This window comes from Microcaecilia unicolor, chromosome 1 (assembly GCF_901765095.1).
Source record: "Microcaecilia unicolor chromosome 1, aMicUni1.1, whole genome shotgun sequence".
Lineage (NCBI taxonomy): Eukaryota > Metazoa > Chordata > Amphibia > Gymnophiona > Siphonopidae > Microcaecilia > Microcaecilia unicolor.
Window position 1 is genome coordinate 158,639,893 of NC_044031.1, and position 20,641 is coordinate 158,660,533.

The window sequence follows — 20,641 nt, forward strand, 5'->3', positions numbered from 1 at the left end:
ACCATTACCTCTTGCACCAGATCATGCGCTCCACTAAGGCCTAGGGGAGGTGGCTTTGATCCCCTTCAATGCTCCACCTTGATACTACACGTGCCTTTGCTATTAGCTGTGCTAGACCCAAACTATGGAATTCCCTCCCGATTCAGATTTGCATACTAAATTCAAGATTGCACTAAAGACACATCTATTCAGTTTAGACTTCCCTAATTCTTAATTTCTTTCCAACCCCCTTTCCTTTCCTGTTTTTCTCCTTCTCCTTCTTTTACTCTGTAAACCTCATAGAAACCAGCTGATTTTCAGCTGAAATCAGAAAAAGGCTGAATACCAATTTTGGGTTGGTTTCAGTTTCAAAGCCAAAACTGAAACTTGGTTGGCCACCACTAAGATATGACTCCAGTAATAGTACAATAGAGCATTATTTAAATCTTCTCAAAACGTAATTATGTATTTGAAGTTCACATGCAATGTGATAATGCCACCTGCAGCCATAAAATGTTGGTTTTATGTTATGTGATCACCAACTCTTCAAATGTTTTCCATTTGTAGTGTATTTTCTGCTATCGTATTCGCAGCTATGAGTGTTGGACAGTCTACTTCTTTGGCACCGGATGTTGGAAAAGCAAAGGTTTCAGCTCAACGAATGTTTAAGCTTCTAAATAGGAAGCCACTAATTGATAGCTATAGTGAAGAAGGTGAAAAACTGGTAAGAACAAAGCAATTACTACTAGATACAGTTCTTAAATGTAGCAAGATTTGTCCATAAAAATGTAATGTAATGAAGTAGAGCATTTGGTGATCGGCTGATTCTATTTGCCTGTTTGGTAAAACCATATAGGAAGGTGAAAGTTCATACACACTGTCACTACATTTGTTGTGTGGTAAAATTATTTTCTGTGTGATAACTGTATGGGAAGACATTGGGAATGACTCCAGCAGTTACTGAACAGGCATTGCACTTACTGTCCGTTGGAAGCAAGATTTTACCACTCTTAAAGGCCTCTTTACTTCCATATGCTAACAAATGAAAACAACTTAGTTCCCCCCATTTCCTTTCTATGACTATGGAAAATTGGAAAATTAGATTTATTGAATGAGACCATAGTATATCTGTACTGTAGTTTTATTAGATATGGAAGTTAAGATATTTTCCTAGCATGTATATGCATTATAAATATAAAGACATTGATCAGTCATGTATTTGATTACATTCAGTTAGGTCACGTGGAGGGGCATAATTGAAAGAGACATCCAAGTTTTGATGAGGGGTGGGGAAACTCATATTTTCGAAACAAGATGGACGTCTATCTTTCATTTCGGTAATACAGTCAGGGTCGCCCAAATTCTGAAATGTGGTCGTCCCTAGACTTGGCCGTTTCTGATTTTCGGCGATAATCGAAACCAAGGACATCCATCTCAGAAACAACCAAATGCAAGCCACTTGGTCATGGGAGGAGCCAGCATTTGTAGAGCACTGGTCCCCCTGACATGCCAGGACACCAACCAGGCACCCTAGGGGTCACTGCAGTGGATTTCAGAAATGGCTCCCAGGTACATAGCTCCCTTACCTGGTGTGCTGAGCCCCCCCAAAGCCCACTATCCACAACTGTACACCACTACCATAGCCCTTACGGGTAAAGGGGGGCACCTAGATGTGGGCACAGTGGGTTTCTGGTGGGTTTTGGAGGGCTCGCTGTTTCCTCTACAAATGTAACAGGTAGAGGGGGTACGGGCCTGGGTCCGCCTGCCTGAAGTGCACTGCACCCACTAAAACTGCTCCAGGGACCTGCAAACTGCTGTGATGGACCTGAGTATGACATCTGAGTCTGGCAATCAATATTTTTAAAGATGTTTTTTTGAGGGGGGGGGGGGTTAGTGACCACTGGGGAAGTAAGGGGAGGTCATCCCCGATTCTCTCCAGTGGTCATCTGTTCAGTTCAGGCACCTTTTTGTGCCTTAGTCGTAAGAGAAACACGACCAGGTAAAGTTCTCCAAGTGTTCGTCAGGGACGTCCTTGTCTCTTTCCTTTATAGGTCGAGGACGTCCTAGTGTTAGGCACACTCAAGTCCCGCCTTCACTACGCCTCCAAAATGCCCCCTTGAACTTTGGCTGTCCTTGCGACGGAAAGCAGTTGGGGATGTCCTAAATCGGCTTTCAATTATACCGATTTGGACGACCCTGTGAGAAGGACGCCCATCTTCTGATTTGTGTTGAAAGATGGGCCTCCTTCTCTTTCAAAAATGAGCCCAATAGGGCCCCTTTTATTAAGTTTCAGCAAAAATTGGCCTTAGTGTTCCCTAGTGCGAGTTTTTCCCTTATGCTAAGCAGTAAAATGGCAAATTTTCCATTTTTTGTATTAATGGCCATTAACTAATGTTTCTGTCAGGGCACAGCCATTAAAAAAAATTACTGCTTCAGCACTTACTGACACCTGTTTTGTAGGTGGTAAGGGCTCACGTGGTAATCCTGTGCTAACCAGTTAGCACACAGTAATGTAGCTGTGCTAATTAATTAGCCCAGGGAAGCCCACCCTCCACCCCCTTGAAATGCCCCCTCCAAAATAAATTACAAAAATTGATTATCACCCAGATTAATGCAAGCTAATTTGACAGTTACTGCAAGACACACGGGTACATCCCACATATGCCTTTTTAAGCTACATTTGTCATGCGTTAGCACCTAACGCAGCTTAGTAAAAGAGCCCGATAATAATTAATGAATGGAAAATGCAATCTCTTGTCTGGTGTTAATATTTTTGTATAGATATAGGAAGAAAGATCATGATTTGGCTTATAATCACAAATTCTGCCCATTGTCATGGTATTTTCTGTGAGTTTGCATTTGGAGAATTCAAGATTTGGATTACAATGATTTGGAAATTAAGTGTATGAGTAGCTTTTAATTCTACTACATGCAAAATTTCATGACAATGCACACTGTTTGAGGCTGAGATTCAAGATTGCAACCATGAATTTGAAGCCCCACTGCAGCTCCTTGTGATCTTGAGCGTGTCATTTTGGGGGGGAGGGGGGATTCTATAAATGGTGCTGAAAAATTCTCGCTGGAAAAAGATTAGCACTGAAGATGGCGTCCTAGCTAGACCTACAGCGTTTTTTGTGTTAGCGGGTGTTATCGTGATTCAGCTTTTTATCCTTTAAACTTGATATGCCGCATACAAAGAGAAAGGGGACAACAAGGGGGCAACCGTCGCTTCCTTTAACATCGTCTCCTGCCCAGCTAACACTCGATCGATATGTAAGGTGCTTACCTCCCGAACCAGGACCGGCGTGCCCCGCTTTGAGCGATGTCGAGGGAGCGGCATCGACCCAGGGGTTGGATACTACTCTATCGCCGCCTATGCTGAGACCACCTCCTTGCCCAGCCGCTTCCAGATTTGAAGAAGCAGACCGGACACCGTCCGATGTGTCGAGTCTGTGCCTGCTTGGCGGTTCTATTTCTGGAGGGGCGGTTGGAAACACCGAGGAGCAGGAAATGCTCAAGGAGGCGTCATTGGAAGTTATCTGGCAAGCAGTCCAGAGGCTGACGGTTGAAGTGGCAAACTCTACTAAGCAAATGTCTACAGTCGTGAGTAAACTGACGGATATGTCTGATTCCTTAGATAATATAAAGCAAGAACACACTAAACAGATTGGGCAATTGGAAACGGATGTTAACTCCGTCAAAAGTGTAATGGACACTCTGGTCAAAGATAAAATATTTTCGGCTTGAAAGTTAGAGCAGTTAGAAAATTATAATCGAAGACTAACTCTGAGATTGCTGAATTTCCCAATGTTACCAACTATGACACCTCGTGATTTCCTTAAGAAGTACCTTCTAGAAATATTGAATTTTTCTTCAACAGATATTCCCCCTTGTAATAGAGTATACTATCTGCCAAATGTATTAAAAGAGAGAGATGTCTCCGAGTCAGCGAAGGTTACTTTGGATATTGATACTCAGAACTTAACTGCTATTTTGGAAGACTCTATGGGAGATGTTACAACAAGAGGAACTTTATTTATGACATTAGTCTTTGAACAAGATATAAATTTGTTGATGAAACTTTATTTTAAATATTCCTCAAAATTATTCTGTGGCCAGAGAGTCTGGATGTTTCCAGATGTAGCAAAGATCACACAACAAAGGAGGAAACAGTTTTTACTTATGAGGAATGATGTTAAGGGACTGGGAGCAACATTTATGTTGGCCTATCCCTGTAAATGCTTAATTCGCCTATCTGGAACCAAGTATACTTTTTTTGATCCACTTCAATTAAAGACGTTTCTGGACTCTAAAAGACCTTCCAGTTGAATGATATAAATAGTTCTCAGCGATGATGTAAAGGGATGAAGATCAGGATTAGCCTTAGAGGAAAAAGTTACTTCTGTGTTACATGCTCCCTGAGTTGTACTTATAAAACCACTCTCCCCCCCTCCATATGGTGGTCTGAGGAAGAGTAAATACAAATGTTTCATTTAATTTTAGAAGTATTTTCCGCTTATATAATTTCTCTGTATTACCTTACAAATGATTGTTTTGTTTGTATTATTGAAATCATATAAATAAATAAATTAAAAAAAAAAAAAAAAAAAAAGATTAGCACTAAGCACTGTTCTATAAAGGGCGCTCCAGGATGAGCAACCTTTATAGAATAGCTTAGAGCCAATTCCCATTCCCATGTCTAAAGTTGGGCACTGTTATTTATGGCAGCTGAAACCTAGTGTAAATGCTGACATCCAACTCATGGTATTTCGACACATAATGTCACCATTATAAAACACTGCATGCAAATGTTCAGCATGTACCTGACCCACCTTTTCTGTTGATGGGAGGGCGGTAGAACGAGAGTATAGGTATGGAAGAGAGTGGGATGTTTGACCACGGAAATACAAGACCTGGAAAGATGGATCTTAAAAAAACTTGTTTATTGATGAAAAAAGACTCGACACAACCGTTGTGTTTCGGCCGTTAGGCCTGCATCAGGAGTCTACAAAACACATATATACAAATAAACGTTAAATAAAAGCACACGGTATATAAACAGAGAGGACATGATATAAGAGTGAAGGGGGGCAGAATCAAGAAGAATGTCAGGAAGTATTTTTTCACAGAGAGAGTAGTAGATACTTGGAATGCCCTCCCGCGGGAGGTGGTGGAGATGAAAATGGTAGCGGAATTCAAGAATGCGTGGGATAAACATAAAGGAATCCTGTGCAAAAGGAATGGATCCTCAGAAGCTTAGCCGAGATTGGGAGGCGAGGCTGGTGTTTGGGTGGTGGGGCTAGTTCTGGGCAAGACTTCTACGGTCTGTGTCCTGAAAATGGCAGATACAAATCAAGGTAAGGTATACACAAGAAATAGCACATATGAGTTTATCTTGTTGGGCAGACTAGATGGATCGTGCAGGTCTTTTTCTGCCGTCATCTACTATGTTACTATCCTGCTTATAATCGAACGAGAAAAACGCCCAAGTTCCGACCTAAATCGGGAGATGGACGTTTATCTCACAAAAACGAATAAAGCGGTATAATCGAAAGCCAATTTTTGGACGTTTTCAACTGCACTCCGTCGCGGATGCGGACAAAGTTGATGGGGGCGTGTCAGAGGTGTGGCGAAGGCGGAACTGGGGCGTGGTTATCTGCCGAACAAAGATGGGCGCATTTCACCGATAATGGGGAAAAAAGTATGCGTTTTTAGCTAGAATTTAGGACACTTTTCCTGGACCCTGTTTTTTCACAAATAAGGCCCCAAAAAGTGCCCTAAATGACCAGATGACCACTGGAGGGAATCGGGGATGACCTCCCCTGACTCCCCCAGTGGTCACTAACCCCCTCCCACCACAAAAAATTATGTTTCACAACTTTTTATTTTCACCCTCAAATGTCATACCCAGGTCCCTGGAGCAGTTGTTAGGGGGTGCAGTGGACTTCAGGCAGGTGGACCCAGGCCCATCCCCCCTACCTGTTACAATTGTGCTGCTTAATGCTTATTAGTCGTCCAACCCCCCCCCCAAACCCACTGTACCCACATGTAGGTGCCCCCCTTCACCCCTTAGGGCTATAGTAATGGTGTAAACTTGTGGGCAGTGGGTTTTGAGGGGGATTTGGGGGGCTCAACACCCAAGGGAAGGGTGCTATGCACCTGGGAGCTCTTTTACCTTTTTTTTTGGTTTTGTAAAAGTGCCCCCTAGGGTGCCCGGTTGATGTCCTGGCATGTGAGGGGGACCAGTGCACTACGAATCCTGGCCCCTCCCACAAACAAATGCCTTGGATTTATTCGTTTTTGAACTGGGCGCTTTCAAAAATACTTCCTGACTTAAGAAAAATGTCAGGAAGTATTTTTTCACGGAGAGGGTGGTGGATGCTTGGAATGCCCTCCCGCGGGAGGTGGTGGAGAGGAAAACGGTAACGGAATTCAAACATGCGTGGGATGAACATAAAGGAATCCTGTTCAGAAGGAAGGGATCCTCAGGAGCTTAGCCTTGAATGAGTGGCAGAGACGGTTGGGAGGCGGGGCTAGTGCTGGGCAGACTTATACGGACTGTGCCAGAGCCGGTGGTGGGAGGCGGGGCTGGTGGTTGGGAGGCGGGGATAGTACTGGGCGGACTTATACGGTCTGTGCCCTGAAAAAGACAGGTACAAATCAAGGTAAGATATACACAAAAAACTAGCACATATGAGTTTATCTTGTTGGGCAGACTAGATGGACCGTGCAGGTCTTTTTCTGCCGTCATCTACTATGTTACTATGTTATTTGTTCAGTTAAACAATCCTCCTTAGTCTCAGCGATGGCTGAATTTATGCAATTTTGTATTGTAAACACTGCTAATATTAGATCAACTTAAATTATCCTACATTGCACGACCAGTCTTCTTTATTCTGATTGATATTACCTAATTGTTTATTATGTAACGGTTTACCTTCTGATTGTTTAGTTTATTTCATAGCCTATTTCTTCCGAAAGTAGTTAGTTCATGATCTTGTTTATTATGTAACTGTTTATTTCACATTCAATCCTGTTTACAATTTATTATTGTTCATAACATATTGTTGTTTTCCACCTAGGGCCCTGTTTACTAAGCAGCGTTATAGGTGTGTTAACAGTTTTAACACACGTTAACAATGTATGCGCGTTAACTATGTACGTGCCTACAATATCCCTATAGGCGCCTACGTGGTTATTGTACGCTAAGTGTAGGTGCGCTAAAAACACTAACGCACCTCAGTAAACAGGGCCCTTAGAGCTTAACGGTTAAACAGATTATAAATGCCAAAATTAAATTAAATTAGTCTCAGGTAGAAATGCAGATATTAATCCTTTAGGAACAAGAAAATACCTACAATACCTGAATGCAACTCGCCTTGAGCTATAACTGAAAAAAAGGTGTGAGCTGAATCCAAAATTCCTTTTAAACCGCCTTTTGATTTTCAAACTAACGCCTGTGTTTACAAAGGCACGTTATAAGTGCGTTAGCATTTTAAATGCATGTTAAACGCTAATGCACATCAAATGCTAATGTGTCTATAGGAATGTGTTGGTGCGTTAGTGTTTAATGTGCCTTAAATGTAAAGATGCGTTAAAAACACTAATGCACCTTAGTAAACATACCCCTAAGCTTACATTTGGTCACCATCCATAATACACTTGTCTTTTCTACTATTTTTAGAATATCTTCAAAGGAAATATTGAATTTCGAAACATCCACTTTGTGTATCCCACAAGACCAGAAGTTCAGGTTTTACAGGGGCTCAGCATCAGTGTTGATAAAGGACAGACACTTGCACTTGTTGGAAGCAGTGGATGTGGGAAGAGTACCTCAATTCAGTTGCTGGAGAGGTTCTATGACCCTATGGAAGGACAAGTGGTAAGAATGCAAATATTGTGAAAATTCTCAGGAGCTGATCTTGTAGTGAAAGCCTTGAATCCTTATAGCAGTGCTCCTTAATCTTTTATCAGATGGATGATGCTCGCATAAGTGACACACACGGCGTGCATGACACTCATGGACTTTTGGTCTGACACAGCATGGAAGTTCTTATGAATTAAATGTAAACATCTACAAAAGCCCTATATCTCCCCGCCTCAAACAACAGGTGCAGATCAGAACTAGCACATTTCTCCATGGAAGTTACCATACACATTAAAAAATATATATATTCTGATTATCAGGCACATTTTGAAATAATACAAAACCTGAAGAAATCCTAAGTCAACATACATACTACATTACTACTACTTATCATTTTTATAGTGCTACTAGACGTACACAGCGCTGTACACTTGAACATGAAGAGACTCATTGCTTGACAGAGCTTACAATTTAATCAGGACAGACAAATGGGACAAATAAGGGATAAGGGAATTACTTAAGGTGGGAATGATACAACAAACACAGGGGTCCTTTTACAAAGGTTGCTCTAGCTTTTTTAACACATGCTAAAAATAAGCATGTGCTAGACGTTAGAGATGCCCATATATTTGTATGGGCATCTCTAGCATGTAGTGCACGCTAATCATTAGTGCGTGCTAAAAACGTTAGTGTGCCTTTGTAAAAGGACCCCATAGGGGATAAGAGATAAAAGCAGCCTCAAAAAGTGAGCTTTTAGCCCATTTAACAAACCTACTATACAACAGTAACTCTAATTCCTATGAGCCACATAGCATGAAGATTAGCAATGAATAGACAACACTACAAATATTACACTGGGCTCTAGAACACTAATACACCTACTACTGGTAAAGCAGAACAAGTAGGACTGCTACAGAATTATATATAGAAACTATATGCAAACAGAATACCACAATCAGTCACATGCAAAATATAGGCAGACCCTCACCAAATAGAGAACAAGGGATAACAAAATAGGAATAGAATTATGAAGACAAATGGGAACCCCAAGAAGTCAAACTTGGCATGCACTATAACATGGGAGAAATAAAAGCAGAAATGCATTCCCTCTTGTACTGAACAAAACATAAACACATCTGCAATGCACATTTTACAAAGCTAACATATTCCAATTAATAAATACAAAATAATACACTTTTTTTCTACCTTTGTTGTCTGGACATTTTATTTTTCCAAGCATGTTGGTCTCAGTTTATCTTTTCTGCTTTCCTGTCTTTTCTGCTGTTTCTAGTGGTTGCTGTACATTCGTCCTTTCTCCACTTTCCTTCCATTCTCTCACAATATCTGTCTCTGACATATTTCTTCTTTCTTTCTTTTCTATCTGCCCTCTCAAATTTTATCAGACTTTTCACCTACCTATCAACTTTCCATCTCTTTATCTCACCCCTGGCTCTCCCATTTCTCCATGGCAGATGAAATTTAATGTGGCAAATGCTTGAAAAGAATAATCCGAATCATAGTTACCTGATGCTAGGGTTCACCTTGGGGTCAGCACCCACGAAAAAGATCTAGGTGTTGTAGACAATTCGCTGAAATCTGCTCAGTGTGCAGCAATGGCCCAAAAAAGCAAATAGGATGCTAGGAATTATTAGGAAAGGGATGGTGAATAAGACTAAAAATATTATAATTCCTCTGTATCACGCCATAGTGCAACCGCACCTTGAGTATTGTGTTCAGTTCTGGTCACTGTATCTCAAAAAAATATAGTGGAATTAGAAAATGCTCAAAGACGAGTGACCAAAATGATAAAGGGGACGGAACTCCTCTCATATGAGGAAAGGCTAAAGATGTTAGGGCTCTTCAGCTTGGAAAAGAGATAGCTGATGGGAAATACGATTGAAGTGTACAAAATCCTGAGCGGTGTAGAACGAGTAGAAGTAAATCAATTTTTACTCGTTCCAAAAGTACAAAGACTAGGGGACACTCAAGGAAGTTACATGGAAATACTTTTAAAACAAATAGGAGGAAATATTTCTTCACTCAATGAATAGTTAAGCTCTGGAACTCTTTGCCAGTAGATGTGGTGACAGCGGTTAGCATATCTGGGTTTAAAAAGGTTTGGACAAATTCCTGGAGGAAAAGTCCATAGTCTGCTATTGAAACAGACATGGGGAAGCAACTGCTTGCCTTGAAATTTGTAGTATGGAATGTTGCCATGATTTGGGTACTTATGACCTGGCTTGGCCCACTGTTGGAAACAAATTACTGGGCTAGATGGCCCATTGGTCTGACCCAGTATGGCTACTCTTATGCTCTTCTGTCTAACTCCTTCTCCGAACCTTTTATTCCCTTCTGTCATTCATCCATTTCTGATAACCACGCGTCCCATCACTCATCTCCTTGACAACCCCCATGTCCTCTCCTACATGGTTCCACCATGCCCATCATCTCCCTTCCTTCTTGCTCTCTCTCTCTCTCTCTCTACATCATCTCCTCTCTTTCTCTCTCTCTGTCCACTCACACTTGTAACCCATCATCTCCTTGCCCCCTCTCTACCTTTCCTTCCAAACTTGTAGCCCAGCATCTCCCTGTTCCCCTCTCTCTCCACCCCTATGGTCCAGCATAACCCTCCCCCCCTCTCTCTCTTCTCCACCCCTATGTTCAGCATCTCCCTGTTCTCAATTTCTCTCTCTACCTCTCATAAGTACATAAGTAGTGCCATACTGGGACAGACTGAAGGTCCATCAAGCCCAGCATCCTGTTTCCAACAGTGGCCAATCCAGGTCACAAGTACCTGGCAAGATCCCAAAAAAGTACATTTTATGCTGTTTATCCTAGAAATAAACAGTGGATTTTCCCCAAGTCCATTTTAATAATGGTATATGGACTTTTCCTTTAGGAAGCAATCCAAACCTTTTTTTATTTTAACTCTCTCTCCCATCCCCAATTCCCCATAGCACTCTATAGTAATTCAGCACTGGCGTTTAACACCGGAAGAGGAGGGAGGCTTCTTCTGTTCAGGAGGGCTCCTTCTCCTTTGGGGTGCAGGGAATGGGGGCTGTTCCATTTGAAGGCCAGGCTGGGGTAGGGTCGAAACCGAGTGGCAAATTTCAGCTGCAGATTTGGTCTTAGCTGAAACCAAAAACCTGGTTTTGCCAGCCTCTACTATACGAGAAGGCAAATAAAATATTTCTGTTTTCATCCTCCTATAGTCAGGAGGTTGAATAGGATCATAAATATAAGGTTTTAATGGCCAGTTCTAGTAATTGTTTATAGTTTATGTCTAACTTAATTTCTTTAACTCTCCCCTTTCTCTCCCCCTACACAGTTGTAACTAGGAAGTGTAATATTATAATTTGTTTTTATTCTTTTTTATCTTTTGGGATGTGTCGTTCTACTTTATTGCCTATTCTTTACAATTTATATTGAAATTGGAAATGACAAAAATATATTTCTTGCAGGAGAAAAAGGAGTTTGGGTCTGTGCATATGAGGCAATTTCTTTTTTAATTTATATTGCTGGTAGAAGGGTGGAAGGAAGAGTGGAGGGAGTAGCTTATTGGTTAGAGCACTAGGCATGCAACCAGGGAAGTCCAGGAAATACCTTGTGTACCCGAATGTAACTCACCTTGAGCTACTAGTGAAAAATTGTGTGCTAAATCTAAAAAATAAAGAGTGTTTCTAAAAACCCCAGTCTGGAAGGGAAAGGAGTTTGGGTATAGATTTATGTTAACTTTAGGACTGTTATTTGTGCATTCTGAAGTCGAGTAAGTTTAGCTGAACTGAACTGAAGACTGGCACTGTCAGGTAAACCTTAACTCCACCCTTGGCACACCTCTCTACTTAACCCAGTGGCGTTCCTAGGGGGGGCGGTAGGTGCGGTCCGCCCCGGGTGCACACCGCTGGGGGGTGCCGCGCGCGCGCGCCTGTCCTCCATTGTTCCATGCTTCTTCTCTGCCCCGGAACAGGTTACTTCCTGTTCCGGGGCAGAGAAGAAGCATGGAACAACGGAGGACAGGCGTGCACAGCACCCCCCCCCCCAGCGGCTTGCACCCGGGGGGTTCCTTCGCTGGGGGGGTCCTTTCGCCGGGGGGGTCCGCGCTGCATTGGGGGGGGGGGGGGGGCGCTGCAGCCGGGGGGCGGGGCGCATCGGCGATCCGCCCACGGGTGTCAGCCCCCCTAGGAACGCCACTGACTTAACCAGTTAAATTTTCTTTGGAAAATGAGTTGTCTGAATAAAATATAATGGTGTGTTGAGTGAGAAATTCAAAATCCAAGATTTGTCAAAATCAGAGGTTCTCAACCCAGCATCAGGACATACACAATGAACATGTCTGAAATAAATTTGCATGTACTACCTCTATTGTATGCCAATCTATCTCATGCATATTCATTGTGGGTATCCTGAAAAGCTGACTGGCTAGGTGTGTCCCCAAATTTGGACTAGGTAATGCCCCCAAATTGCCTGAACACATCTTTTTGATCTAATCTCTGAATTCTGTTCGCCTTTCCCCACAAAATGAAATTCTTACAAAGTAAATCTTCTTCCTTCTTCTCTATAGATTGCAGATGGAGTGGACACCAAGGCTTTGCACTTGCAGTGGCTCAGGTCTCAGCTGGGTATTGTGTCACAAGAGCCCATTCTGTTTGACTGCAGCATTACTGAAAATATTCAGTACGGAGATAATAGCAGAGTTGTTACCCAAGAAGAGGTTGAACAAGCAGCTAGAGCAGCAAACATCCACGCCTTCATAGTGAACCTACCTGATGTAAGCACATTTCTAATCTAAATTGTATTAAGAGGATAATTCTATAACAAGGCTCTGTTAATAGCATCTACTAGCACAAGTGGCAGAAAATGCGGTTAAATGTAAGGCAGAATCACTTGCGCCAGTTCTATAGCTGGTATAAATGTCTATACCTATATGCTAACCAGAACACACAAAAATTATAGTATTTTCTAATCTATGTGCATGCTATTGCATTCTGCCAATGCACTGCCCACACTTGTGCCCACATGGCACAAGTCCACTGGCAAAGTACATTTCATCACATCATGGAGTGTACTTTGCCGCTGGCTGGTATTCTATGAGAGGACATGTATGCTTGTATGTGGCCATTACATATATAAATGATTAAAATATCCTTATTCTGTGCATTCCACTAGGTGGCTCCTTATAGAATTCCCCTCTCCCTCCATGTGTATTATTGCTGGGTATAAACATTAACATGTACTTACTGCAGTACAAAATGTTTTATTGCAGGGTGCGCTTAGACATCCCACAGTAATTTTGGGATCAATATGCGCTAAAAAATAAAATGTATTTATTTTTTAGCACTGGGGGTGGGTCTGGGGATGAAGAGTGAGCATGCTCTGTGCTCATCGGTTAGCATAGCTACATTGCTGGATGCTTACCAGTTAGCGCATGAGCCCTTACTACCTACATAATAAGTGGCAGTAGGGGCTCTTATGCTAATGGAGAAAATTAGCATATGGCCATTAACAGGGAAAATAGAAAAGTCAACCATTTTAACCCTGCTGTAAAAATGGCCTTAGTGCCTGGGAATGACCTGCATAAGGCACCAATATTTAGGCAACAAAAAACATGTAAATGTCCAGAATACCAGCATACATATATGTACATACGATTGTAAATACCAATATACTGCCTATACACTATTTCACAAAACAGTGCCTAAATGTGATGGGGCATACTTGGAAACTGGTTAAGACTAAATTCTAAAAATGGTGCCTAAAAATAGCTTTTAGTGCTAGTCTATAAACGCTTAAAGTTAGGCTCCATTTATAGAATAGTGCTTAGTGCCGGGAACATGACTATATTTAGGTGCGATCATTTACACCAAAGAAACCTTGGTGTAAATTCTTGTGCCTAAATTAGGCACGGATCCCCATTATTCTATAACAATGCACATAATTTGTAGGAATGCCCCAGATTCACCCATGACCCTCCTGTGGCCACACACCCCTTTTTAGACTTGTTAGTAAAATTTATGCATGATTCTCATGCCTAAATTTACATGTATAAATGTTAATTAAATTCAATTAGCACTAATTGCTTATTATGAAGCCAATTGTCTCTTCTAATTGGCTCATTCAATTAATTTGTGTGCACAATTTTTAGTGACTTTTATAGAATTTGGGGGTTAACACACATGAATTATAGAATACTATCATGTACATTTGTGATGCCTATTGTCCTTTATCGAAAAGACTCCAAATAGGCACCATTTTGTTTTTAGCTTAGGTGTCTGTCACAAAATGCCTAGCCACCCGCCTGGGGTTACCCCGCACCACCTAGAGGGTCTATGCCCAGCACAGCTCAGGTCCGCCTGCACCTGCCACCTGTGCTCTACACTAGCACCCTCCCTCCACCAACTGGGACACAACCGCCTCTGGGCGAGTCTTCCACTCTCAGATTATCCCCAGTGATTTCTGGGTTGTTGGAGGCCACACTCCCAGTGGTCCCACAGTTCCCAGAAAGCACTAACAGACCCAACACACAAACCACCAGGATTCTTTATCAGTCCAGACAAGCAGGGCGAACAAACAAATATGGTTATTTTCAGAACTTGAACAGTGGACAGAAAATGTGCAATTGCAAACAAGTAACCGAAGACTAACTAAACATTTGTATACTGTCTAAACAGAACCTGGGAAGATAAGGATATATAACTGTTCACAGAGCCTCAGCAAAGAGATCTGTCTCTCTTTTCTCCCTGGACAAGACTAGAGAAAAAAAAAAGCCAGTGCTATCCAAATGAAATTGAGCTCTTGGACCAATCAGAGCCCAGAACAACAAGTTTTAAAAGTATACTGCTCACAGTACTGTAGATCACTTCCTCCCTGAGTGAAACTAAAGAGGGAGCATTCACTTTTCAATAACAGCTTTAACATAAAACATTCACCATCTGCTGGTCACTAAAAGAAATACACTTCAGGAAATAAGGCAGTTTTACAGACTAAAAACACACTTTTCTGTCACAGTGTCCCTTTATTGAATTTGTTTGGTCAAATTATGCATCATAATCATACAGTTAAATTTGTCTGACTGCATAGTTTAGATCTTGTTAGTCTCAGATACAAGTGACCATGCTTAGTTGCAAGTTTCAAAGCAAAACTATCTCAACATAAGTATTTATGTATGTATTTTCAAATTGCAGGGATACAATACACGAGTAGGCGATAAAGGAACACAGCTCTCAGGAGGTCAGAAACAAAGAATTGCAATTGCACGAGCTCTTGTTCGAAAACCAAAAGTCTTGCTTCTAGATGAAGCCACGTCAGCTCTTGACACAGAAAGTGAAAAGGTTAGTGAGCACTTTCATTTTCTTTTGACGCAAGTCCTGAAGAGAGTACTGTGTATTTATCTTAGGGGCCCTTTTACCAAGGTGTGTTATAAGGATCCTGAGCTAGCGGCAGTGTGTGTTTTTGCTGCATGATGAGGCCCCTTTTACTGCAGAGTGTTAAAAGCTGAAAAAAGAAATGGCTGTGTGGTATGTTCACACTTGCCACATGGCCATTTTTTTTGGGAGGGGGGGTGAGCACTTACTGCCACCTCATGGCTCCTGCGCTCACCCCAGCGGTAACAATACATAAATTTCTTTAGTACCAGAAATGGTGCATGCTGGGGTAGAATTACCGCCAGACTGTTGAGGTAGCCTGGCAGTAGTTCTGGTTTGGTGTGTGGCAAATCTATTGCCACGCACCAACTCTTTAGTAAAAGGGCCACTTACTGAGCTATGCATATTCTAAAAGCTGGGTTTTCTAAATGATATTAGCTGTCTTTTCTTGCATTTTCAGACATTTTAGCCACACCCTGAATAAAATGAGCAGTGTGAGATTATTCATTATTGATAATGCCATTGTTGATTTTCGACTTATTTATATATGGTACAGAAATGTATAGTGCTGTAATCTAGAGAAATTCTTTCTCAGTGCGGATTAGTACACATAAGTGCTGAGTAATTACAGAGTTGCTCTGAAAACAAAAATATAAAGTCAATATTCAGTGAGATGGGCCACCATAAAATTTTGAACATATAAGTTATATTAAGTTACAGTATATGTAATTTCAGCAGGGCAAAATGGCTAACTGCTGCTGAATATATATATATATATTTTCATGCCCTCAATCTGCTCTAAACAGATAGCATTGGGCATACCTCAACTTATATGTCTAAAATTAGGAGTGACATGAAGCTTTTAAAGAAAAACACTTATGTGGTCTCCATCATAGACTATCGGGCCCATTTTCAAAAGAGAAAAACGACCAAAAAGTAGCATGTCTGCATTTTGACGTTTTTCTCACAAAAACGTCCAAATCAGTATTTTCAAAACCTATTTTTAGATGTTTTTCTCTGAAGTCCGCCAGAAGTGCGTCCAAATCTCAAGGGGGAGTGCCAAGGGTGTGTTCAGAGCAGAACTTGGGTGTTCCTATGACTTGGATGTTTTTCAGCCATAATGGAACAAAACAAAAATGTCCAGAACTAAAACTTAAGACATTTTGGGCTAGACCTGTTTTTATTACAAATAACAGTACCAGGAGCCTTCAAAATAGGGACACAGTTCCTTTAATCATAAGCATTTGTAAAACAATCCTCAGAAAGACCCAACATGGGCCGTGTTTCGGCGCTCAGGTCCATTAGCGCAGCATGCAGGTTCCTGGAGTAGTCTAGTGGTGGGTGCAGTGCACTACAGACAAGTGGACCCTACTACTACTTATCCCCAGAAGTTTAGCCGGCGGTGGGAGGCAGGGCTGGTGGTTGGGAGGTGGGGATAGTGCTGGGCAGACTTATACGGTCTGTGCCAGAGCCGGTGGTGTGTAGCGGGGCAGGTGGTTGGGAGGTGGGGATATTGCTGGGCAGACTTATACGATCTGTGCCCTGAAAAAGACAGGTACAAATCAAGGTAAGGTATACACAAAAAATGACACATGTGAGTTTATCTTGTTGGGCAGACTGGGTGGACCGTGCAGGTCTTTTTCTGCTGTCATCTACTATGTTACTATGTATGTTACTAGACGTACACAGCGCTGTACACTTGAACATGAAGACAGACAAACAGGACAAACAAGAGAGAAGGGAATATTAAAGTGAGGATGATAAAATAAGGTTTCTGAACAAGTGAATAAGGGTTAGGAGTTAAAAGCAGCATCAAAAAGGTGGGCTTTTAGCTTAGATTTGAAGATAGCCAGAGATGGAGCTTGACGTACTGGCTCAGGAAGTCTATTCCAGGCATAAGGTGCAGCAAGATAAAAGGAACGGAGTCTGGAGTTAGCGGTGGAGGAGAAGGGTGCAGATAAGAGAGATTTACCCAGTAAACGGAGTTCCCGGGGAGGAATGTAGGAATGACCCAGTCCCATACCTCTTGTTACACTTGTGGTAGAAACTGTGAGCCCTCCAAAACTCACCAGAAACCCACTGTACCCACATATACAGTGGGGGAAATAAGTATTTGATCCCTTGCTGATTTTGTAAGTTTGCCCACTGACAAAGACATGAGCAGCCCATAATTGAAGGGTAGGTTATTGGTAACAGTGAGAGATAGCACATCACAAATTAAATCCGGAAAATCACATTGTGGAAAGTATATGAATTTATTTGCATTCTGCAGAGGGAAATAAGTATTTGATCCCCCACCAACCAGTAAGAGATCTGGCCCCTACAGACCAGGTAGATGCTCCAAATCAACTCGTTACCTGCATGACAGACAGCTGTCGGCAATGGTCACCTGTATGAAAGACACCTGTCCACAGACTCAGTGAATCAGTCAGACTCTAACCTCTACAAAATGGCCAAGAGCAAGGAGCTGTCTAAGGATGTCAGGGACAAGATCATACACCTGCACAAGGCTGGAATGGGCTACAAAACCATCAGTAAGACGCTGGGCGAGAAGGAGACAACTGTTGGTGCCATAGTAAGAAAATGGAAGAAGTACAAAATGACTGTCAATCGACAAAGATCTGGGGCTCCACGCAAAATCTCACCTCGTGGGGTATCCTTGATCATGAGGAAGGTTAGAAATCAGCCTACAACTACAAGGGGGGAACTTGTCAATGATCTCAAGGCAGCTGGGACCACTGTCACCACGAAAACCATTGGTAACACATTACGACATAACGGATTGCAATCCTGCAGTGCCCGCAAGGTCCCCCTGCTCCGGAAGGCACATGTGACAGCCCGTCTGAAGTTTGCCAGTGAACACCTGGATGATGCCGAGAGTGATTGGGAGAAGGTGCTGTGGTCAGATGAGACAAAAATTGAGCTCTTTGGCATGAACTCAACTCGCCGTGTTTGGAGGAAGAGAAATGCTGCCTATGACCCAAAGAACACCGTCCCCACTGTCAAGCATGGAGGTGGAAATGTTATGTTTTGGGGGTGTTTCTCTGCTAAGGGCACAGGACTACTTCACCGCATCAATGGGAGAATGGATGGGGCCATGTACCGTACAATTCTGAGTGACAACCTCCTTCCCTCCGCCAGGGCCTTAAAAATGGGTCGTGGCTGGGTCTTCCAGCACGACAATGACCCAAAACATACAGCCAAGGCAACAAAGGAGTGGCTCAGGAAGAAGCACATTAGGGTCATGGAGTGGCCTAGCCAGTCACCAGACCTTAATCCCATTGAAAACTTATGGAGGGAGCTGAAGCTGCGAGTTGCCAAGCGACAGCCCAGAACTCTTAATGATTTAGAGATGATCTGCAAAGAGGAGTGGACCAAAATTCCTCCTGACATGTGTGCAAACCTCATCATCAACTACAGAAGACGTCTGACCGCTGTGCTTGCCAACAAGGGTTTTGCCACCAAGTATTAGGTCTTGTTTGCCAGAGGGATTAAATACTTATTTCCCTCTGCAGAATGCAAATAAATTCATATACTTTCCACAATGTGATTTTCCGGATTTAATTTGTGATGTGCTATCTCTCACTGTTACCAATAACCTACCCTTCAATTATGGGCTGCTCATGTCTTTGTCAGTGGGCAAACTTACAAAATCAGCAAGGGATCAAATACTTATTTCCCCCACTGTAGGTGCCCCCTTCACCCATAAGGGTTATTGTAGTGGTGTACAGTTGGGGGTGGTGGGTTTTGGGGGGCTCAGCAGACAAGATAAGAGAGCAACAATGAGATGTGTACCTGGGAGCATTTATTTGAAGTTCAGTGCCGTGTCCCCTAGGGTGCTGTATTGCTCTCCTGGGATGTTCGTGTGGCCGGTCTACTAAGAATGCTGGCTCCTACTACATCCCAATGGCTTGATTTTGAGCGTTTTTCACTTGGATGTTTTTTTTTCTTTTGAAAATGGACCGAAAAGATAAATGCACAGAGCACAAAAACATCTAGCAAATAGCCATTTTTGAAAAATAGCTATATTCCCCACTTGAATTTTGGATGTTTTTACCAAAATGTCCAAAGCTGAACTTAGACATCATATTGAAAATGCCCCTCTAGGTGTGTAGTATTATTTGCATATTAGCACTGAACATTTAAAAAACAAACAAACATATGTCAGGCACAGTATTGAATATATGAATTCTGTTTGAATGTTGACCTCGTTCTTACAAGGCTTTTTCATTGGTGCAATGTTTCAAGAAATACATTGATAAGAGAAAAATAAACACATCAAATAGTAACTATTAAACCTCATACCTCACTATGTCAGAGTACTATTAGAAAAATAATGTCTTTCATATTTTTTCAAATGCAGATAGTCCAGCAAGCTCTGGACAACGCTAGACAAGGTCGAACCTGCATTGTTATTGCACATCGCTTGACAACTGTACAGAATGCGGACATCATAGCAGTGATACAGAATGGAAGAGTGGTGGAACAGGGGACCCACAACCAGCTTCTTGCTAGACAAGGGGCATATTATGCCCTTGTAAATACACAAGTTTCTCATTAGTTATTATGTTGGGTTCTTCATAGAAATTGTGTGTTCTTTTTTTAAATTAATGAAGAAGTACATAAAAATGAAGGTGTATTACTGTGGAATGCATCGAGCTGCTCTAGTTAGATTTTGCACCTAGAAGTGTGAAGGTTATAGAATTTTTTAATTTACTGACAGCAACTTTGGGCCATTTGTACATATGTAAATATATAGTTATGACTGCATAGTTAACATATTTTAAATTATCATAGTGCTCAAAGCTGTACATCTATGAATCGAGAAATCCGACTTGATAAAGGGGATGGAATTCCTCTTGTTTGAGGAAAGGCTAAAGAGGTTAGGGCTCTTCAGCTTGGAAAAGAAACAGATCAGGGGAGATATGATTGAGGTCTACAAAATCCTGAGTGGTGTAGAACGAATAGAAGTAAATAGAATTATTACTCGTTCCAAAAGTACGAAGATTAGGGGACACTCGAGGAAGTTACATGAAAATACTTTTAAAACAAATAGGAAGAAATATCTTTTCACTCAATGAATAGTTAAGCACTGGAACTCTTTGCCGGATGATGTGGTAACAGTGGTTAGTATATCTGGGTTTAAAAAAGGTTTGATCAAATTCCTGGAGGAAAAGTCCATAGTCTGCTATTGAGACAGACATGGGAAGCAACTGCTTGCCCTGGGATTTGTAGTATGGAGTGTTGCCACAATTTGGGTTTCTGCCAGGTACTTGTGAACTGGCTTGGCCACTGTTTGGAAAACAGGATACTGGGCTAGATGGACTATTGGTCTGACCCAGTATGGGTACTCATGTTCTTATGTAAAACAGTTGACGACAAATATTTGTGAAGGGATTCATCGTACAAGTTTTAGGAACCATTACCATAAGGA

The 20,641-nt window shown here is 41.9% G+C and overlaps 1 protein-coding gene across 2 annotated transcripts in view; it reads left to right on the forward strand.

Moving 5' to 3' along the window:
• LOC115469231 (ATP-dependent translocase ABCB1-like) overlaps positions 1 to 20,102 on the forward strand; it is a 120,061-nt gene extending 99,959 nt beyond the window's left edge. For both annotated transcript variants that reach the window (XM_030201681.1, XM_030201673.1), the window contains 5 exons: positions 547 to 703; positions 7,664 to 7,861; positions 12,408 to 12,614; positions 15,028 to 15,174; positions 19,571 to 20,102. In XM_030201681.1, the coding sequence (XP_030057541.1) occupies positions 547 to 703; positions 7,664 to 7,861; positions 12,408 to 12,614; positions 15,028 to 15,174; positions 19,571 to 19,768 (907 nt within the window). In that variant the 3' untranslated portion in view covers positions 19,769 to 20,102. The remainder of the gene's footprint in view (positions 1 to 546; positions 704 to 7,663; positions 7,862 to 12,407; positions 12,615 to 15,027; positions 15,175 to 19,570) is intronic.
• Positions 20,103 to 20,641: the final 539 nt, after the last annotated feature.